This window comes from Microtus oregoni, unplaced genomic scaffold (assembly GCF_018167655.1).
Source record: "Microtus oregoni isolate MIOR12 unplaced genomic scaffold, Mior012 000019F_ref0000042, whole genome shotgun sequence".
NCBI lineage: Eukaryota > Metazoa > Chordata > Mammalia > Rodentia > Cricetidae > Microtus > Microtus oregoni.
Genome location: NW_024543078.1, coordinates 31,790,686 through 31,813,391, shown reverse-complemented (window position 1 = coordinate 31,813,391; position 22,706 = coordinate 31,790,686). Strand labels below are relative to the sequence as shown.

Genomic DNA, 22,706 nt, shown 5'->3' with positions numbered 1-22,706 from the left:
AATGCTGGGATCAAAGGTGTGCACCATTAAGTCCTGCTTGCCAGCTTTTCTCTTAAATGTTCTAAAACCAAAAACAACTCAGCTTCCCTTAGCAGGAAGGAAGTGGCCCAGCAGTTATGTTTCCTTACCCAGTGGGATACCGCTCAGAAACGAAAAGGAAAGGACTCTCTGAGCTCATTTGTGTAGACAAGGGCTAGTGAATTAAGTCAGGCGAGAAAAGCCCATTCTGACAAGCTCTGCGCAGTTTCTGAGAATACAACGTTTTCTTTATTGTAACGACCAAGTTTGTATGGAAAACAAGAGAATGGAGGCAGGGCTCAGGTCTGTGGTGGGTGGAGGGGAAATGGGAGGGAAAAGGATAAGGGTATGTAAGAATGGTGTGAGGGCCCCTTTGTAGATGTGAACTCTGCAGTGTCTTGACTGATGGCATCCCAGATGTGACAGAACCGTATAGTATGAAATCCAAAACGAAGTGAAGGGAAGACTAGGTCCAGTTGCATGAAGTTACTGTCCTGTGACAGCCTCCTGTGGTTTATGAGACATTATTATTGGGAGAAATGGTGTGGGGGGAGGGGCAACAAAGGTTTCCTCTGCTACAAGGAAACAATCTGTATTGCAAGGTGGTGAGCTGAGATTTGCAGCTTTCTGAGTGTGGTATCAGCAGTGGGACCCTATCAGGTTCAGGGTCCATTCTCTGTAACTCAATCATAGCTGAGAATTCAGCGCCAATAGATACTTCTTTATTTATTATGCGTTGCAACTTCACAATTACCTTCATCAGCAAATCAAAGGGAGGCTAAGAGTTTCAATTCCAAGGGTGGGGCAGTACGCTAATCCCAGGCAGGGAAGGCTCTTAGAGGGAACCTTTAAATTTGACCTAAATGAGTTAAACAGTGCTTCTGCCTAAAGAGCTCCAAGAGGTACACACGCAGGTCTCAGAGAGTGTAGGTAATGATGACGGGCAGAAGAAGGCATGCAAGGGAGACCCACCCTGCCATAGGTTGCCCGGGTTGACACACCAAATTCTTTTCCTTAACTGATTTCTGACCTTAACAGGACACGATCACCAACCCCTTCGTTTATAGAAGGTACCTTCGAAGATTATCTATGATACTTAACGTAGCGATACTTAACTTGTATTTTTATTTTGTTGCTTTTGTTTTGCTTTTTGAGGCAGGGTATCTCTGAGTAGTTCAGGCTGTACTGGAACTCACTCTATAGACCAGGCTGGCCTCGAACTCACACAGGTCTGATTGCTTCTGGCTCTTGTGCTGGGATTAAAGGAGTGTGCCATTACTACCTGGCCTTAAAAAGCATCTATTGGCACTAAATTCTCAACTATGATTGAGTTATAGAGGGTGTACTCTAATACGGACTCACTCCTGATTCCATACACGGAACATTGCATCTCAGCTCATCATCTTGAAGTACAGCTTGGCTTCCTTGGAGCAGTCCGCAAGCAGAGCCCAGCAGAGTTCCAACAACTCACTGAAGTTCTTGGGATGCAGTTCCACCACGTGCTCCAAGGCTAGGTCAATCACCCAGACATCCTATCTGGGAGATGCCACACATCTTGACTGTCAAATTTCTCAAAAGTTAATCAATAATCCAAGGTGCAAGTCAGTTATCAGCATCTCTTCCACCTCTGACCACAATTCATACTATTCCCCAGAGAGTCCATCGTCCCTGTTTCTTTGAAGATAACGCTGCCCGAGCCGGCTCCACCTTCAAATGTGCAGTCCTTACTAGTGGCATCTTTGGTCATTTGGATTCCATCAAAGGGCCAGTCATCGAGAGGACAGGAGACCATGGAATTTCATGCCTCATGAGGTTGGCAAAAAGTCCTCAGGGCTTGAACCCTGAGCGTCCCTGAGCTGTGGGAAGGGGCAGGGTGTGCCTTGTGAGTAAGATGGTAGTCTTGGGCAGCCTGTGACTGTGTGTGACACAGAAGTACGTGCCCTTCTGCACATAAAGCTGAAGGAGCTTTTCCTTTCGTTCCCTCTAACAATAAAGTCGCCGGCTGTTACCCACTGTGGCCCCTCCTAATACGGCCAGCTGGCAGCTTGAAAATCACCTTTGCTCAGCGTCTGTCCTCAGTGAGGGGGATTCTAGAAACTAGGAGGGGAGGTTCTGTCTGGGAGTAGTGATCTAGAAAGCTTAGGGCAGCTACTGGATGCAAACAGTGTAACCAGAGTCTCTGGTTTGCTGTGTGCCACTTTAGCGATAAGCAGAATTTTGTTTAAAAGAAGAAGAAGAAAAAAAAAGAAAATGGCTTTATTTATATTTGAACCTGACCTAGATGGGGGAGGGGGGTTTCTTCCTATCTTTCCCATATTAGAATTACAATTAACAGGAAAGTGGACACAAAGGCCCATAAATGTGCATATGTAGATGTAGTGGTGGGACAGGATACCCGAATTACTTCCCGGGAGAAAGTTCCTCTTCAGGCTCAGAGTTTCAGTCTGTTCTCACACACCCACCTTTATTTTCACTGGGGTGGGGGTCTGGGGGTGGGCAACAGGCACCAGCACCTGGACCAGGAATGGGAAAATAGCGAAGCTGGGGATGGGGGTGGGGACACACCCTCTTTATTCTCTAAAATAGTGTTAACTTTGGGAGATTGTTAAGTAGTTGGAAGTTGCTCTCAGATTTTGTTACTTGACAATAACGGGGCATCATTCTCTGTTGCTGGCTGGCCTTGGATAGGCCCCTCGTTTACGTCAATGCGTTATGGAGATGCGCCAAGGCCCTGGTGCGGGGCCCTTGAGCTTCAGGTCGTTCTACCGCACACAGATCCGCTGAGGTGGCTCTGACAGTTCTCAAGGCGCTGGTTCTGTTCTCTGCCACAGGCTTTGGTGACGCTGGTTTCAGAGTAGCCTAGAAAATAGCAGATACAATATCGTGTTCGGGCTCAGTCATCTGCAGAGTTTTGTGACTGAGAAGTTAGGCTTTGGTACTGTGAATCGAAATTGTAGATTTTTAGAAATGAAAGGGAGAGACCTCTTTCCAGGCGCAGGATGATAGGCAATACTGCTCCCGCCCGTTCTTAGGAACCTAGGTCCTGGTGAGAGCACACGGTAGCTGTGCTAGGCTGTATTCCTCCCCTCCCTCTTCATTCCCAAGCCTTCCGGTCCTCTCGCCAGAGTGCCGGCCAGCTGGGGAAGCCAAGCTAGGAACTGTGTGAGCAGAGGACTGGCAGGCCCGGCTGGCAGCTGGGGGTGGGGAGTCACAGTGCGGGACAGGGCAGGGGTGCCTTCTGCCAGATAGCTGTGACTGAATGAATGAGTCATTTCCCCTACTGGGCAAGCGCTCCCCTGGCCTTCCCTCAACTACGGAGGATATCCCTGGATCAAGAAGGACCCAGAGGGGAAGAAAAAAAAAAACTCAAAACAAGCTAGCTCGCGATACTGAAAGGACACAGTTTACAGCAGCCTAGCTCCGCATTCTTGACCGCATCTACGCTGCCATTCATTTCTGGCACATTCCCTTCCCGTTACCAGATAGATGGACCTGGGCCCTGGCACTAGAGGTGACCTTGGGTAGCCGTACAGCCGCTTCTAGACCGTTTCTTTGCCTGTGGAACAGGTGAGATAGCTTGGGTGTGATTTCATCCACAGTAAAGGAGGCTATGGGGCCATAGGGATGGCTCTGGATAACAAAAAAAAAAAAAAAAAAAAAAAAAAAAAAAAAAAAAAAATTGTCAGCTTTCCCCAGACGAAAGCAAACTTAGAAGTTGGAGGCTCCCGGGCAACTTTTCCGGATTGGGGGTGGAAGGTAAAGGAGCCTGAGTAGGCGCGGACGGGGTGTGTCTGGGCGAATACGCCCTGGGTGCTGTCAGCTGAGCCTTCGGGCGGGGTCGACGCCAGGCGGTGACCCCTGGGCGGGGCTGCGGGTGACAGACCGGAGGAGGTGTGTTTGCGGTCATCAAGGTTCTCCTTTCTGGTCGGTTTCCTCCTTTAAAAACTCTGGCGCGCTGCTTCCTTCTCACTGTTCTCCAGCCTTCGGAGCCGTTCGCGCGGTCGGCCGGGACTGGGCGGTGAGCGGTCTGCTTTGCGGGACCCTTGCGGGTTTTCCCAGCCTGTAAGTGAGGAATGAAGCTCCGGGGGTCGGGGGGGGGGGGGATGACTCCGGGCGACCGCTCCTAAGATGAGACCCCACAGGGAGCGGGAGGGTGAGCGCGGTGAAAGTGGGAGGACAGCAACAGCGCTCGGCGAGCACCGCGCTCGGGATGCTCTGCTTGGTGCCTGCCCGTGACCTCTCAGCAAATGAAGGTGCAGGCGCCATACTGGGGGGACACGAAGCCTGCAAGGGGAGGGGAGGGGAGGAAAGCGCTTGAGGCACGAGTAGGTGAGGGCGCACAGGTGAGGAGAGTGCAGCTGAGTAAACAGGCGAGGGACGAGCAGGGGAAGGGCCAGCAGACTCCTCCAGGTGTTTCCAGAGTGTCCAGTCCGGCACCGGAAAGAGAGAACCAGAACCCTCGTACAGCTCACGCCACCCAGAAAATTAGAGCTGGAAGCATTACATCTGCCTTTTCATGAAGGACGGAACAAAGTTTCATTTTGATCACTCGTATGGACTTCCTCGTAATTGATTTACCAAATGTTATCTCATAAAATATTGGCTCCGAGTTGTTTGGCTGCAGTTCAACCGGGAAACTCTCGTCGGGCGTATTAAATGTCACTAACTGATTTGCGAAGAACCCACCTCACCCTCGTCGCTGCTCTTTTCTGTAATAACCTGCTTGCAGACCTGGCTCACTGTCGCCTCTCTCTCCCTCCAGGGCTTGGTGGAGTGACTCGCCGGTGACTGGGGTGGTCTCTGACACTCAGGCAACCTTCCCCGGACGTGGACCTCCAATTTTTTGACAGTGAGTTTACCCAGGAACCCTGAATCTAGGGTAGAAAGGGACGTTTCCCATGAAGGCAATACAGGAAGGCTTTAGATGTCTGTCACACTCTATTCTTTTCCCCCTCCTTTTTTTTTTCTCTCCATCTCCTTCTTTAAGTTCCTAGTTCTCTTTGCCTTGGTTTTCTCTTGCGGGTGCTATCTGGGCTTAAAAGACAAAAACACATTGGTTTCATTCATACGCTGTAACCTAGTCCTTTAAAAAAACGTGGTGACTTCCTTGAATGGAGTCTTAAGCTGTCTTTGCGGGTGAAAGAGCCATTCCCAGGGCCTGCCATTGTTGCCTTCTCTTTCCACTTGTGAAGTTTGTGCCCCTTCTGCATTTTGGGCTAAATCACCCCTGCTTTCCAGCCAATTGGCTATTGTTTTTTCCCCTTCTTCAGAGGCCAAGTGGACCTTCTAGTCCCAGCATAACCCTCATTACTGTGCATGTCTTTAATTCGGCATGAGCTGCTTGGGCACACATTAAATTCTTGATACTGTTATACTTTCAGCGCTGTTAAACATTATGGGTACATTAGTTTTTCTTTACCTTGGATTTTGTCAAAATCCCACCCCCCCCTTTTTTGCTGTATTTACTGACTACAAAAATCTTAAGAAATTTTCTTAAGAAAGCAAAATAAAAATCATATGCATAACTGAAAGAGAAACTGCCCTGTTTCTCCTCATAGATAAGCACTCAGTAGTTTCTTTCCACCTCTCCCCCCCCCCCCCCCCGTCTCAACTCACACTAATGCACACACAGATTTACTTTTAATATACATTTCGGTCCACAAAATTGTAAATCTTTATGCACTGAAGTAAATAGTCTATTGCTCTGACTTTGATATCTTAAATATCAAGAGTAAAGTTGAAATTTAAAATCTCATTCATGAGTCAGTTTGGCAGCAGATAGAGGAGGCAGGATGTACACGGAGGGGAAGGGCTACTTTCTAGTGTCTGTGCAGGTCCTGCAGGGCAAGCTAAACCATCAGGTCCTGTCAGATTAGAGGGCAGCATTGGACTGAGGGCAGGTCCTGTCAGCGTGGAGGGCAGAGTGCCATCTGGGAGCCTTTATATCCATTAAACGTGGGCTTTTTCTAATTCGGCTTGATTTGGTCTGATTTGGACTGTTGTGTTGGTGGAAAGGCTTATTGGGGTACAGAAACTTTTTCACTACGAGGCAAGCGTCTTTAACTTTGTTTTTATTAACTTAAATCTGTCACCCTAAAACATGGTTTTTGGAGAGGAATTATGTCCTATGTTTTGGGTTTTGAGCTTATGAAATCACTGGATTTCCTCCAGTTGTGGCCATTCTTGGAAAGGTGGTTCAAAATCCTGAGAATCATTAGTGAAAACTTTTTGTGGCAGAAAACCCGAGTTGAGAAAGTTATCGCGGGTGTGTTCAGGCCTCTGGACTTCTTACTGCTGCTTTTCTGGCTCACATCTCCTTTGTTGGTGACCCCATAGGGTCACACTTACAGGTTCTGTGTTCGCGAGTCATGCTACTTCAACAAATAAGCTGTCATGAGCTCCATACATGGCAAACGACACTGTACTTCCTGTCATGTTAGCTAGAAGTCAGCCCTTAGGATGTCATCCCAGCCCCCACCAAAGCCAGCATCCTTGGCTGTGCACTTTCCCCTCGACTCATTTTGTCACACTTGCTGTTGCTCCTGACCCTCAAACCCGGGTTGCAATGAAGCGTCAGAGACAACTTGTGTCTTCCAGCCACCCAAGCTTGCCTGCAAATTAGATGACAAAAACAAACAAACAAACAAACAAACAACAACAAAAACAGATTGGCAAGAGAGCAGACTACTGTCTACGCAGATAATGGAGGTGTTCGTTCAAAAAGGGTGACCCAGAAAGTGGGTTTAATTTGGGGATTACTGCAACCTTAACAGAGATGGAAGGGGCCCAGCAACAGAGGTGGACACATGACTTCTGAGAGGGTAAGAAAAAGGTGCTTTTGGAGAGACAATGTATTTCAGCGGTTACATTTTGGGCCTGGTATTGGTGAGTTTGCTGTTGTGCTGTTCTGTTTTTGTTTTGATTTTTAGCTCAAGTTAACCTTGAACTCCTGGGCTCTGAGCTGCCCCCAGACTAATCTTCCTGCCTCAGCTTCCTGAGCACTGGGATGACAGACAGGATTCCAGATGATCTTAAAAGCTAACCGGGACTTCCAGAAAGCAGATGGGAAGTGTCCTAGTTTGATAACAGTGGCTGTTTGGGTGCAGCATGGATTTACGCGAAGAGCAGATTACTTCCTGAGTTGTTTGCGGGAACTTTTGCTTTTAGGCAGAAGGGATTCCAGAAACTCAGATGTCTTCTGCTCAAAAATTTTATGTCACTGTGTAAGTGGCCTTTCTGTCACTATGACGAAATCCCAAGGGATTTTGTTCAAGGGACAAAGAGTTTATTTTGGCTTACTGTTGTAGAGGTTTGTGTCCCAAGTTGTTGGGCCCTGTGTTGCTTTGGGCCTGTGGTAGTACAGTCCATCTTGGCAGGAATACATAGTGAGAGAGGCTTGTTCTGAGTCATGGTGGCCCAGAAACATGGTGTGGGGGAAGTGGGGGTTCCAGTATTCCCGATGGCCTAACTTCTTCCCACAAGACTCTCCCTCCTCAAATTTCTACCATCTTTTCCATAGTGCCACAGCTGGTGACCAAGCCTTAACAGGCCGGTCTTGAGGATTTTCGAATCGAAGCAGCTACTGGGGTTTACTTGGAATCTCTTTATACAGGTCTAATACGCAGGTCTCCATCATTCCTATTTACAACACGCTGTGGATGCTTCTCCCTGTCATCTCCTGGTATGCGAAGGGACACGTTGTCTGGAGATCACCTCTTGTCTGTGTCCTGGTTGCCTCTTGCAATGCTCAACTGTTGGCCTTCTATAGCGGAGGATTCCCTTCTCTATGGCCTCATGGGTTCTGTGTTTCTTGGTTCAATAGTCCTTTCTCTGCCCCAAGCAGCTGGATCTTCTAGGATGGAAAAAGGAATGAGACCAAATCACATAGTAGGAACAAGAAAGGCCCCAGTGAGCCCTAGTGGACTGGCTTCACCTCCAGCCCAAGAGTAGACAGAGATAAGCCTGCTTCTTTCTGAGCACAGGAGAAGCAGTTCTCAGTGGTTCTTCTGGGCTGGGCTAGAGTTTGGTAATTGTCTCCTGGTCATGGGTGTGGTTTCAGAAGATGTTTTCCTTCTGCTGAAGCATCTTGCTTTGAGGTTTGAGGCTAATGAGTGGTGAATGAATCCAGGAAATGCTGAGTTATTGTCTTGCCAATGTCCTGCCCCTGCCATTCTGTCTGAGCCTCTGAGGCTGAGGGACCGTGGGTACCCAGCTGCTGCACAATCTGGGTAACGTTGCTTCAGCCAGCAACAGGCCTAGTTAACTCGGTGTTAAGTCCCAGCATGAAAACACTTCTCAAATGTGTTTACATGCCAAGCTGAGAAGAATTTGATCCAAGGGTTAAGACAACTGAGGGGACAGACGACACAATACAAAGGCAGACACAATACAAAGGCAAATGCCGAGGGGCTTATCCTGAAGTGTATTTAGGGTGGAAGTGGGCTGTGTGTGATTCCAAAGTAAACTGGACAGCTGTTGTCACAGACCACATGACACTGATCTTTGGCAAGCTAGAGGGAAGCTAATGACATTTTGTTTGTCTGTGTGACCCCCCCACCCCTAGGGCGGGAGGACTAGCGAATTTCAGTTTAACAGAAGAAGTAAGCGCTGTGATTTTGTGTTCACAGGTTGTCTGGCACCTGAGTGAGTCTAGAGACTTCCTGAGGGCATTTTTATGGGTCGTGTAATCCCCCCACCCCCACAACTCCTCAGACTCTGTCATTAGTAGTTATCTTGGACCCCACCCTCTTGGTTTGTTTGTAAGTGTCCCCTTTCCTGCAGATTCTTCTGACCACGCAACCTAACTGGTGCTTTTGAGCAAAGCTGTTATTGGCACGATTTCTATAGGGGTGATTGATGGTTAGTCTTTCTAGCAAACTGCTTCTCAAGTCGTCTAGGAGGTTGGTGAGGCGCTGCACATGTCTGCATGTGCTTGCGAGGGTGTTTGTTACCTGAGGATTACTGAGGGCAAGACCGCCTTGAACATGGGTGGCGCCAAACCCCTGACTTGGAGCCCAGGTGTCACCAAAGGGAAGAAGCTGCAGGATTCGCTTTCTCAGTTTCTTGGTTCCCTTCCTTCTCTGCCCTGCGTTCATCTCCTCGCTTGCGTGGTGAGCCACAAGAACCGCGTGCAGGTTCACTGTGTCCCGCGTCTTCATCTCTTCTCAGCTGTACATGCTCTAGAGAGGAAGGGAACTTACCGTATGTCTTCTCAAGGTTCACTCACAAAACCAGCAAAGGTTGAGCAGGAGAAAGGGCCTGCATGTTATCAATACACCGAAAGGTAAGACTGTAGTGCAAATCCCCGCAGGCTGTGTCTGCCCAACGGCTTAACATTTCACAAGAGCAGGAACCCAAGACGGCCGTGGAAGTTTGCATGATTGTCAGGGGATGAACTGAGACAACCCGTTGGGACTGGAAGGAGCCTAGGGACAGACATTCTCTTGTAGCTCCACTCTACTTATTCATTTTTCCTGAGGTAGGATGGAAGTCAGGCTAGGGGAAGGAACTAGTTCCACTCTGAGGTGAGGGAATCCAGAGAGGCTTCCTCATTTCTGCCAGCTCAGACTGTAAAAGCTCAAACCACCTTGTTCTCTGAATTTCCGCAGTGTTTCTTACCTGTTATATTAGTGACTTCTCTATTGTTTGATAAAAACACCTGTACCCGGGTAACTTATGGCAGAGTTTATCTGCGCTTACAGCTCTGGAGAGGTAAAGACCACCATGGTAGAGAGGTGAAGACACCATGGCTGGGGCACAGGACAGCAGGCAGCCTTGATAGAGGCACGGCTAGGAAACTGAGCTTACATCTAACTGCAAACACGGATCAGAAAGAGCACGGCTGTGAGGCTTTTGGTCTCCAAGTCTGTCGCTGGTGATGAACTTCTTTTGTCAGGGCTTTAGCACCTACTCCACCCCAAACAGCGCCACAAATTAGGGACCAGAGGTGTTTTTACACTACCTTGACACGTGCCAGATCCCGCTGACACAGAGCAAGGGTCCAGGCGCTAACTGCTGCCCTCCACATTCCTTAGCTGAGGCAATGCTGTCGGGCTTTCTGTGGTCTTTCCCTCATACAGTCTCCCATGCTGCAAGTCATGTCACCTAGGCCAACTTTAGAATGTACTGTGCCATCAACATAATAACTGGTGCCAGCGAGATGGCTCAGTGGGTAAACATTGTTGTTGCCAAGCCTGGGCCTGGGTTTGATCACGTGATGGGAGGAGGATCTCTGACTCCCATAGGTTGTCCTCCGATGTGGCACGCCCATCCCCAGTAAAATAAAATAATGTAAATGTCAAAATGGTTTTGAAAGCCTCATGGCCCAGCATCCAGTCCTGAGGGACAACATAGGGACCACATCTCTCCACCCAGCAGCTCTGTGCTTCCGGTGGCACTCCCAGGTAAAGCCGCCCTCCTTATTTTCTGCCTGACATAAGCGTTCCTTCTCAGCAGCGAGCTTGACTTGGGAATGTGGGTATCACAGGGTGAGTGAGGGATGGTACCTCCTTCCCAGGATAGAGTGGCTTCTCAGTGGGGCACCTGCCTGGCGCATATACCTCCCTGGGCTCCACCCTCCATACCACCACAACGAAAGCAATAGAATTCACGCCATCCGTTGTTTGGACAGCAACAAGCTGGTATTTCCAGACAAGTCTGCCTCTCATGCCAAATGAGAACAAAAGCCAGACGAAGAGGTTACAAGCACCAATTGCATGGGAATTTTCTCTGGAACTATCTACTGCAATTGTCTCTGGTTTGCAAACTTTACTGAAAATGATCAGTATGTTATGATGACAGCTGGAAGTGCATTTCCCAGCAGAGGGGTCTTTCAGCCCAGGTTTAGGAAATGCCTGCATACAGCCTGTGGTTTTTCTTAGTGGCGTGTGGCCCATGGCTCTTCCGGAAGCTCTGCTTTCCTTACTTCCCATATGAGCACCGGGGAAAGAGCCGTGGCTGTGCATGCTGCTGCCTGTGCATGCTGCTGCCTGTGCATGCTGCTTTTCTCCTGCAGGCTCTGCAGCCAGGCTGGCAGCAGCTTAAAGTCCTTGCCCTCTCAGCAACGTCCTCTGGAGCTGGTAGCTGCTCCATTTCTGTTCAAATCCCTGCAACCGCTGTTGTTCTTTAACAGGAAGAGGACCTTCAAGACTTCCAGAAGGGCAAGGCAGCAGAAGGATGTGGTCAGTAGGGTGAAAGATACCCTGACTGCTGCTGGGATGGGATGCTAGGAAACTTGAACTTTATTCCTAAAATGCACGATTGTGAGGTCCACCCATGTGGACTTCACACACACACAAACACACACACACACACACACAGCGTATATACAGTGTACATTTCCCATAATGGACATGATGAAAATGTGAAGAACTCTGCTTTGCACGGACTCCCCACATGGGCGCTGCCTTGCAGCACCCTAGGGACCTCTGGGTTGATTCTGTTTCATGTGATGTTTCCCCCTTAGGGCCTGTGCAGTGGGAAGATGGCCGCGACAGGAACTGAAGCAAAGGACCTCACAAACCATCACAAGTAAGACTGCCCCATGCTGGGCCGTGTTGGTTTTATTAAGCGTTCTTATAGGTTTTCTTGTGCCATTTTTTTTCTGACACAAAATCTAACGTGTATCTCCTAACTCAGTCTTGTTTCTGAATCTTGAATATTTTCTTTTTCTCCCTGCTTTGTAATTTTTCATGATTTCTCTTAGGTTTAGGCTTTGTTTAAAGAGCTAAATTGTGTCTTTGACTCCAGTGTGTATGCTTATGTTTGTGCACCTCCAGCCCAGGGTTTTGAGCATGCCGTAGTGAGTACATGTTCTACCCTAAGACCTCCTGCATGGGTTCCAAGTCCAATGAGTCTGATTTCCCTACCTTAGGGCTGTCCAGCATCTGTTGGAGCTCTGTGAGGTGGCACCCATCCTCCTTTAATGTGGCCTTAGTGGATACTTGGTAATCATAAGGCAGAATAAAATCAGTGGAAACTGAGGTCGACTAAATATTTTTGTCTCCGACTTGATATTTTAAATCCTTTAGCTAGTATGTTTGAGATGGTTCCAGATGACATACATGTCAGCGTTAATGAATTTTAAAATCTTTGCTCTTGTGGTTGTTTCTCCATTCTGCTTTTCCTGGAACTGACAAGTGAAGAAGGTTTTCTGTGTGTGAAAGGATTTCTGTGTGTGAAAGGATTACTGTGTGTGAAAGGATTTCTGTGTGTGAAAGGTTTTCTGTGTGTGAAAGGATTTCTGTGTGTGAAAGGATTTCTGTGTGTGAAGGTTTTCTGTGTGTGAAAGGTTTTCTGTGTGTGGCCGTGTTGTCTTAATCACATCCTGTTGTGTCATTTCGGAGCAGAAGCGGGCCCTTTCGTTGTGTTTCCTATTCCCCCATCCTGAAGGAGGGTATGGTTAAGTGCCTGAACGGTGTGCCATGATGGCTGGGATTTCAGATTGTCCTAGAGATCAAACATGATTTCTGCCAAGGCCTGGTTGCCCATGCCCTGCTTTTGGTCCCACAAGAAAGGGCTTCCTCCTGCTAATAAAAAGCCAGGAAATCTGCCAGGAGAATGGGGTCAGTTGGTGGGTGCGCTCTGTGCCTTGGTCAGGTTGCTTGCTCTTTTTCAGCAAGATTTGCAGCTCAGGGCTTGGTCAGCAGTGATCCTGCATGTATGACTGATGTGTGTGTGTGTGTGTGTGTTTGTGTGTGTGTATGTGTGTGTGTGTGTTTGTGTGTGTTTGTGTGTGTGTGCGCGCGCGCAGGCCTTGGATCTCCGACATTGTTTGTGAAGTGGTCTGCCCACCTACCTCTTACTCCTCTTACTCCATTTATGAGAGAGCTCTTGACTTTTCCCTGATACTTATGCTAGGCTTATCTTTTCTTCTTCTTCTTCTTCTTTTTTTTTTTTTTTTTTTTTTTTATTTTTCGAGACAGGGTTTCTCCGTAGCTTTTTGGTTCCTGTCCTGGAACTAGCTCTTGTAGTCCAGGCTGGTCTCGAACTCACAGAGATCTGCCTGCCTCTGCCTCCCGAGTGCTGGGATTAAAGGCGTGCACCACCACTGCCCGGCTTTAGGCTTATCTTTTATATAACAGTCTTAAAGTTTTATGTATTGACTTAATCTGAACACCACTGTAAAGTAATAGGCTGGGGGGGGGGCTTGAGAAACATGGGAGGGGGCAGATAGGGCCAACAGAGAAGAGGGATTCTTCGATGCCTGCCCTTAAGGTTGACTAGCAAAGGAGAAGCAATGGGGACTAGATGAAATAAATCAATCAGAATAGGTCCACTTAACCTTCAACTTTGTGCAGTACTGTGTGTGTGTGTGTGTGTGTGTGTGTGTGTGTGTGTGAGAGAGAGAGAGAGAGAGAGAGAGAGAGAGAGATATGGGGGAGACATGACATAGTCTCAAGGAGATTTTGATAATTAAAATTAGATTAATTGCATTTAGTTGTATATTTTATTTTCTTTTTTGGATTTTCGAGACAGGGTTTATTCTGTGTAACCGCCCTGGCTATCCTGGAACTTGCTCTGTAGACCAGGCTGGCCTTGAACTCGGAGATCCACCTGCCTCTGCCTCCCTGAGTGCTGGGGTTAAAGACAAGTGCCACCACCACCCGGCTTAATTGTATAAATTTTTCTAAAGATGTAGACAGCCAGATTGCCTGTAATCCCAGCACTCAGGAGGCCAAGGCTGGGATATTGAGTTCAAGGTCATTCTGGCCTACAAAATGAAACTTGTTTAAAGAAAAAGAAATAGGAGCTGAGGGAGTGGCTTGCTTGCCTCAAGTGCTAGTGTTCTTTCACTAGCACTGTGCGGGGGAGAGGCAGGAAGATCAGGAGTTCAAGGCTACTTAGCAGGTGGAGGCCAGTCTGGGAAACAGTGAGGTCCTATCTCTAAAAAAGAAAGTGAAAGTGATCAAAACAAGTGAGGCTGATCTGGGAGAAGGGGGAGAGGTCCTTTGTGAAGGGGCACGGATCTGATGGAACAGCAGGTTCCATCCCCACAAACCCATTATGGCCATCAGCTTGGCAGCACGGTTCTCAGGAACAAAGTCCATACTCAACACACACCATTTTCAAGTCCTTGTGATACTGCAGTGATCTCTGGATCACTGCTTTCTCATCTTTTTCTCTTTGAGTTAGATTGAAGAGAAAGTGTCACTAGTTGGCTCTGGGCAGAAAGCCAGACTCAGAAGGAAGGAATGGTAGCATGATCGCTCCATATTCAAGGACCTACACCCGCTTCATCCTGCCAAGGAAACACTTTGGACATCAGCGTGCATGTGCTGTGAGGCAGCTGTGCTGAAGACTGCCTCTGAGAAAGCTTGGCAGGGTCAGGATGGAGTGATCTGGCCCTGGGGTGTTTGTAAATCCAACTTCATTGAAGTATACCACCATGTGTTTGTCCTCCTTGTCCCTATCGCTTTCAGGAGACAGGGGCAGAGTTAAGACAGAAGCATCATGGTCTAGAGCCATATTTACCACCTGGCTTTCTACGTTCCTACAAAATGTTACAGAAAAGCCAAATGGTGGGAAGTCGTATCATAACAATCTTTTAAAGAAAGAAAGTGGAGGCTTCCTTTACATGTTTTGCCTGCCTCCATGCATGTGACTATAGAGGCCAGAAGAGGGTGGTGGGTTCCCTGAAGTGGAGCTGGAGATGGTTGGGAGCCACCATGTGAGTGCTGGGATTAGAACTCTGGTCCTCCTGCAAGAACGTGTGCTCCAAACTAGGAACATCTGTCCTCTTCAGCCCCTCAGGACACGCTTAGTGTCACAGTTCTGAGCAGTAGGAGCTAATACAACGGGATCCAGAAAGGAATTTCTAGGCACTTAGATCGGAAAAGTTATCTCAGGCAGCAGAGGAGATTTTTGTTCTGTTTCTGTCCATATGTCCAATAGTGATCATATTAACCGTCAAGTTTCTGTATTGACTATAAATTGAATATATCAACTAGCATTCTTTATGTTGAATGATTTATCAATTTGTTCTTTAAATTTTGTTGGCTCTTTTGAGGCTTTGCTGATTTGCCCTAAGAGCAAAGAGGGATTAAAAGAAAGGAGAAGAGAGGTAGGGACCTTGGCAGTATGGTTATCTTCTCCCCATGATCTGCTTGGGTCTCTTCCCCACCGTGTCCCTTACGCACCTCTTGGATGGGGACCATATCTTGGTAATGCTGGTCGTACACACCCGTGTCCTATAAACCTTTCACCTTTTGTTCCTAACAGTGACTGCTTCGTCCAGCTTTCAAATCCAAACATAGCAACCATGAAGGAAGATGTTCTCTACCACTTCAACCTCAGCACCAGCACCCACGATTTCCCTGCTATGTTTGGGGATGTGAAGGTAAAAAGCCCCGGCATTGCTACTATGGATTCCGACCTCCTCTTCAGTACAGCTGCACCTATGCACTGATGATTGACAGAGGACAGGACTGCATTCTGTCTCTCTTAGACTTCTGCAAATGGCTATCTTTCATTTACAGGGATAGCAGATGTTAAATACTGCTGTGTAGGCCTCGGCTTCATCTCTGAGAACTTTCATATGTGAACAACAGCATGAGACTCTCCTGAGCCACTCAAGGTGGCCGATGCCTATGACTCTAGCGACTCCGGATCTCAGGAGTTTGGGGCGGTCTAGGCAATGTAGAGAGCTGGGAAGGATTTTCAAGAGGTGCGGTGTCAATATGAAGTCTGTATGATCCCAGCTTGTAGTTGGAGGTGTATATTGGAGCTATTGTTTTAATTATCAGAGGGATAATTTTAATGAGACACCTCCAGTACAGAGTCTTCAGTTCTCAGTGCCAGGGTGTCCTAAATTTTTGTAAAATTCTTTATTAAAATTTGTTTCTAATAGACATCTATTTGCATCTTTGCAAGGAACAGTGTGGCATTTAGTTCCTGTATGTGATATGAAGTGGTAAGCAGAGTGGTCAGCCCCTAGTTCACAACTCAGGACACTCAGAATCCTGTCTGCTGGTTCTCTTGCAATTTACAGTTAGGTGTGGTAACTGTTACCACACTATTAAAACAGGGCTCTTTAGTAACTATAGTTACCATACAACAGGACTCTTCAATGTTTAATCCTGCTAAAGAGGAATTAACACACTGAACTAAAAACCAAGATGGGCTTTGAACACCAAAGCTGGACCCCATCTGCCATGGCTAGCACTCACCTTTGGTAGCAAATGGTGGGCAGATTTCATGTTTTTTAATTGATTGAATTTCCATCTATCCCAATATTGCTAATCTGTTTTTTCTGTTTCAGCCCTGGAAATGTCTTTTCATGTTTAGAGATATGCATTTATTTCTTTTATACTCAGGTTCCATTAAATCACTTTGACTATTTGCTAGTCTTTGGCAAAATAAAGTCTTAGATGACACTTTGCAAAGCAAAGGTTTTGCTTCTCCACTGCAAATTCCCAACCCCTCCTGGGACGCTATTCTTTGCCACTTAACACTGGGTCACTCTGGTCACATGAGGTGAGGTATTCCAACCGTCTGAATCTAAACCCAAACCCCCTTCCAGCACCCTAGACTGCCTCCCACCTGGTGTATGGGACCCAGCATGGTGCCTACTCTTGCCTTTTCAAAGACAGCCAGGGCCTGTATAGAGCTGTGCTCTGGGTGCCCGTGCTGAGCAGTGATTACTAAACTCTCCCCCTGGAAGTTGATTGCTCACTTCCTTAGACACTCCTGGTAAAGGTCCGGCCCAGCAACTTGCTAGAAAGTTTGCAGTGACCCCAGTATTGCCAGTCAACTTGAATAGCTCTAACGACACGCTGTTCTCTGCTTTCAGTTCGTGTGTGTTGGTGGAAGCCCTTCCCGGATGAGCACCTTCATCAGGTATGTGGCTGCTGAGCTGGGCCTTGACCATCCAGGGAAAGAGTACCCCAACATCTGTGCAGGCACTGACCGCTACGCCATGTATAAAGTCGGACCTGTGCTGTCCGTGAGCGTGAGTACTTGCCTTTCACTTGGATTTGGTCTCCATGCTCTGCAAGGCCCTGTGCCCCCCCCCCCCAACACACACACTTCTGCCTGTGGCAACAGCTGAACAGCTGTTACCCTAACATTTGTTTACTGTAAATGGCTGGGAGCATGGTGAGCTCTTAGCAGCCGGCATCTGGGCATGAGTAAGTCCTAGGCTCCAGCCCTTGAGGCTTAGCTTCCTGGAGAGCCTCGGTATACAACAGCAGATACACATGTCAATATACACAGCTGTCCACTCCGTGTGGGGGTGGCAGGTGTGGGGGTGGCAGGTGTGGGGAAGGGCTTCCTTGCCTGGCCCAGGGCTGGAAGAAGAGCCACATGCCAGGTCTCCGTGCCTCTTCTATCTCATAGTGACGGACCTGCTTTATAACGCAGGTTGTGTGAGCAATAAAAGTGATTACAGAAATCTCCAGTATCCTACCAAAGGAATCGTTTTCTAGTGATTGATTTCCTTTGATAGCATTCATAAAATGAAGAACTACAGCTCACAGTGAATCCCTGTCCTGTTGAGATGTGTGTCTGGACACTAGTCAGCTAGACGTCCAAGCGTATCAGTCACATAAAATCACCTGATAGCAAAGTCAATTTGTGGAAGCGATTCCTGTGTTTGACATTCTGAAAGGGGTCCCTCTGCATTAGGGCTCTGCCTTCGGGACAGCACCTGCCCGGGGAGGAGAGAGGAGGTATCTTAGATATGAGGGTGGGAGGGTCTTTGAAAGGTTTGTGGAGTGGGGTTGCAGTGCTGCAGAGGCCAGGAGAATATGGCAGAGGCAAAAGTGAAGTCAGTAGATATCCAATGTCAGGGATTGAGCAACCAGTCAGTTATCTTGTTTTGCTAAATTGGAGAGGGCAAGAGAAAAGTGCGGTGGTTAAACCTTATCTGGTATGGATGAGGGCCTTTGGGCATGGCTTCAGCTATCAGACAGCATGCTCATTATCCAGGGTTACCTAGGAATGGCAGCTGCTTCCTTCCTCCCGGCAGCTGCTTCCTTCCTCCCCGCAGCTGCTTCCTTCCTTCCGGCAGCTGCTTTTTTCCTCCTGGGAGCTGCTTCCTTCCTCCTGCTATGCAGCTTGTATGAGTCAAGCTAGGTAGGTCATGTGGAGGACAGCTCTGTTAATATTTTGAAGTCTGTCCATCATCAACACATGACTTTATTAGTTGAAATAAGCCACATAAAACACACAGTAATCTCCTTCCCCACATGGGCTTTGTTCCAAAGAGCCCGGCGGATGTGTCGAAGCAGAAGAGTACCAAAGCCGATAAATACATTTCACTTGTCACCCAGGTATAGTGAAAGGATCGCAATAACAACTCACAGTAGAAAATTATAACTGTATAATACAGTGGAAGTTAGGCTAATGTTCTCTCTGTCACAGTCTTGTTCTCTGCAAAAGCTTGCTTATCTTTGAGTGACTTAAAATGTGGAGTGAGTCCTTCGAAGGGACTTCTGTACGAGCTGACATACACAGCATTGCACAATGCTGTGCTTAGCCTCTGCATTTCTCCCTGGTTTCAGCACGGCATGGGTATTCCTTCCATTGGGATCATGTTGCATGAACTCATCAAGATGCTGTACCATGCCAGGTGCTCCAACATCACCATCATCCGCATCGGCACTTCCGGCGGGATAGGTGAGAACTGAGGATTGATTCTGTCCCTATGGGTGGAGGAGGGGCTAGAGCCCTGCAGCTGCTCCCGCGTGGTGTGAACACAGACAGGATCGCTCGAGGGCCTCCCTCTCCGCCTGTCTCCTCCTTCCATCAAAGTGTGTACTGGGGCGGTGGGATACAAAACTAACAAGGGGCCTGAAATTAGCTCAGAAATTCTTAAACATTGACAAAACAAACAAAAACCTAACCCCCTCAAAGCCCCCAAATCTCCCAAACAAACACCCCACCACCACCACCACCACATACACAAACCCAGAAACAACCTAAGACGCAAAGAAGTGATCTTGAAGAAGACTGTGAAATGCCAAAGACCGCAATCTTTCTTACTGGTAGCGTCTAGGGATGGCACAGGGGTTCATCATGTATTCGAGATGGGGAGTTTTGCCCCAGCCTTGGTCATTCATCCACCATTAATCTCAGTGAATGAGTTAATCCATCTCTTCTCACATGTCCTACCCAGTCCTTAGTCTTCCTATTTCACAGTGGGGATTTTATTTCAGTGTGGGTTTTGACAGTCAGGGCTGTGTGTGTGTGTGTGTGTGTGTGTGTGTGTGTGTGTGTTGGGCAGTGACATACTATGGCCTAAGTAAAAGTCTGAAGCTATAAAAGGACAGCCCTGGTTGTCTTGGAACTTGCTTTATAGATGAGGCTGACCTTAAACTCAGGTCCACCTGCCTCTCTGCCTCCCAAGTCCTGGGATTAAAGGCGTGCACCACCAAAACCCAGCTCTAAAGCAATTCCTTATTTGTCGTTAGGGAACTAAAGTCACTGTAGGCACTGGTCTCTAATAGTTATTCTTCCCACCAGGAACACAAAGCCATTGATAGGAAGCTGTATTGACTCCAGGGGCAGTAGAGCCTTAGATTTAGGCGCCTGGGTCTATGGACATTGTTTTTGGAAGGCAGAATTTCTAATTCCCTGGTAGTGGTCACATTGTATAAGAAAAAATATGAACCCAGCAGAAAAGGAGGAGCAGAGTGTTGTCCTTTAAAGCGTGCAGCTACTCAAGGAGGACACACCTCCATGCCAATATTGCAGAGATGGTTGTTGGTGGTTACAGAGGAAGAGCAGGCTAGTCAGGAGCTGGAAAGGATTGAGGCTGGTTTTGAGGCATGTGGCTTTTCTACACTTTTGGATCTGGCTGAAAGTGTACAAAATAAAGATATAATCTGGAATGATTAAGTTAACATGGCCAACTTGTTGGTGGAGCGCTAGTCAGTGCTACGGCCGGAAGATAGAGACATTCGGTAAAGGATGCAGAGACTCCCGCCCGGCAAGATTGCTGTTCTCTGCTTTCCCTTGCTTTCAGCAGTGGTTCTGTGTAAACTCCCAGTGAGGAAAAGCCCTAACTACGAAGAGGGACAAATGGCTTTGAGTATACGCTGGGTGCTTCCATACTCCACTGTGTGGGGTCGTGTTCCTTGTGCCTGTTCTCGGCAGCACTACTTTGTCACCCCGGTAACCGCGATACCTGCGTCTTCTTCAGGTCTGGAGCCTGGCTCTGTGGTCATCACCCAGCAGGCAGTGGATGAGTGCTTCAAGCCACAGTTTGAGCAGATTGTCCTGGGAAAGCGGGTGGTTCGCAGCACCAACCTGGATGCGCAGCTGGTGCAGGAGTTGATGCAGTGCGCCTCAGACCTGGATGAATTCCCCACCGTTGTGGGCAACACCATGTGCACCTTGGACTTCTATGAGGGTGAGAGGAAGTGAGGGCGTGTCTGGTCTAGAGATCCCTCGCCCACCCAAAGCCTGCTCTGTGATGCGATGGTGCTGTCTCTGCTGGGATAGCCGCATGTGGGATGCTAACTCAGTCCCAGTATTTCTGCCACGGCTGTAATATTGACCCAAATAGCTCTCCACTTTATGAAGCCAGGCAGGCGGGGTCCCTTCATCCCTGTGTCTTGATGGCACGTACAGTAGGGTGCCCAAGTGTAGTAACCTCTGACTATGTGTATGTGATTCTCCTGTCTTTGTGTGACACAGGGCAAGGCCGTCTGGATGGTGCCCTCTGCTCCTACACAGAGAAGGACAAGCAGGCTTATCTACGAGCAGCCCATGCTGCAGGTGTCCGAAATATTGAGATGGAATCTTCATTGTTTGCCACCATGTGCAGTGCCTGTGGCCTGAGAGGTAGGTTACCCGTGATGACCTTGGTATCTGTTTTCCATCATTTTTGATCATAGAGGGCCCCTCCTGAGAGTACCCCATTGTTGATTTCTCACTTGTGTCTGCCTTAACCAGGTGTTGACCCTGGAGCCCTGGTACACATACAATGTCTTGATTGTCACACTGCAAAACAGAGGGTCCTCGGTGTTCTTGCAGTTATTTCCCACACCACTGAGAAGGGTGACAAAGATGGTGGTGACCTAGTCCAGCTCAGATAGAAAGTTTGCCTAGCCTTGCCAAGAACTTGGCTTTCAGTACTGAAGGGCTAATCCACCCTCTTGTCTAGACCTGAGCATCCTTCCAGACAGATCTGGGACAACCTATGTCCTGCAGGGCTGCACAGGGCAGCCAGGAGCTGGCCCTGGTCAAGGGCCATAGGTGACGTGGTAGAGTAGGGAACTGCCAGCGTTGCTGGAGGGTGTGTCTTCCTCCACGGTGTCCCACTCCATTTGTGCAGCCCTGCCGTTCCTGCTCTGCACACTCCCTGGCCCTCGCCCGTGTCCTTCCTTGGCCCTGGCCCATGTTCTTGGTGAGCTAAAGCAGGTGTCTGACCATGCCTTGATGAGAGACCTATGCTCTTTGCAGCGGCTGTGGTGTGTGTCACCCTCCTGGACCGACTGCAAGGGGACCAGATCAACACTCCCCATGATGTGCTGGTAGAATACCAGCAGAGACCTCAGCGATTGGTGGGCCACTTCATCAAGAAGAGCCTCGGGAAGGCCTGAGGCCCTTGTCCTTGTCACCCAGGACAAGCCTTTGCAACTCCTGGTCAATAAATCTATTTTTCATATCCCAGTGTGTGGCTTGGCATTCATTTTACACAGGAACGTATGGAATTGGGCTGCATTTGACACTAAGAAATCTGCGGGTTAGACACAGATGCTATGCTCTTAAGGAACATTTAAAAACAATTCAAATCTGAGGGGGGACTTTCTTCAGGACTATTCTAAATGAATGAAAACTTTCAGACTTTTATTTCAAAGGTGGTCAGATTTCATGTCACTAAAGTAAGAAATTTGGCCAATTGTGCCCTCAAACGCATTTCCTTATGCGTTTCAAAAATGCTGTGCAGTCTTCCTTTGCCAGCTGCAGATAGACTTTAAGACTGACCGGAGCCTGTTGTCATGGAGAGGAACGCAGGAGAGCCACCCCAGAACCTGAAGAGCACTTTCCTGTTGGACTTGGCAACACTTTTGTGACTGCCTCCCACACCCCTTCCCACAAGTGTTGATGGCCAAGCTCAGGGTGGACCTAGGTGGTGCTGTACCACCCTCTGCTGTCCGGTCGAGGTAGTGCAGGCTTTCTGACCAGAAATTAAAAGGCTTGCCCCCGCCCTGGCTTTTAGTGGTGTCCTGCCGCTGGAGGGACCAGTTCAGGGCCTGGCTTGTAAGAAAGGCAGCTCAACAAGCATCTCATTTGCATCTGGCAAGCACTCATATGCTTCGGCTGTCACATCTGAGTTTGTGGATTTACTTGGGTTATTGGGGTAAACACTGTTACCCAAATTTCTCCACATGCCACCGAAGACTAAGCCCCTCCCACCTACACTGGCTCCTAATTTTCAACTCTGGGCATTGACTTTGTCTACTCGGGCTCTCTTCCTATCACACTGATTTTGTTCACTGGGGCTCCTTTCCTACTACCCGGCCTCAGTCTCCTGCACCCCCTCACTCCATTCTCAGTGCCGACAATAAGGGACCCTTCCTGCAGGAGAAATGACACCACGTGGGTGTCCCTCAGCAAATTATACAGAATTAGGAGCGTGGCTGGGTTTGTTCTGGTGAACCAATTCCACCCATTTAGAACCTCAGGGTCCTGTTCTGCCTCAGGGCATCCTTTGGAGATGGGCTCAGAATGGCATCCCCCTC

At 48.3% G+C, this 22,706-nt stretch overlaps 1 protein-coding gene across 2 annotated transcripts; it reads left to right on the top strand.

The window, feature by feature from the left end:
* The first annotated feature begins 3,331 nt into the window (after window positions 1–3,331).
* Upp1 (uridine phosphorylase 1) lies at window positions 3,332–21,626 on the top strand. 2 transcript variants are annotated; one of them, XM_041669527.1, is made up of 9 exons: window positions 3,332–3,585; window positions 4,781–4,867; window positions 11,483–11,547; window positions 15,238–15,355; window positions 16,808–16,966; window positions 18,519–18,633; window positions 20,159–20,368; window positions 20,656–20,802; window positions 21,424–21,626. In XM_041669527.1, the coding sequence occupies exons 3-9, from the start codon at window positions 11,501–11,503 to the stop codon at window positions 21,561–21,563; spliced, it is 936 nt and encodes a 311-aa protein (XP_041525461.1). In that variant the 5' UTR covers window positions 3,332–3,585; window positions 4,781–4,867; window positions 11,483–11,500; the 3' UTR covers window positions 21,564–21,626. The 2 variants fall into 2 exon arrangements, with proteins under 2 accessions (XP_041525461.1, XP_041525460.1); XM_041669526.1 differs by lacking the exon at window positions 3,332–3,585 and adding an exon at window positions 3,907–4,080.
* The last annotated feature ends 1,080 nt before the right edge of the window (window positions 21,627–22,706 follow it).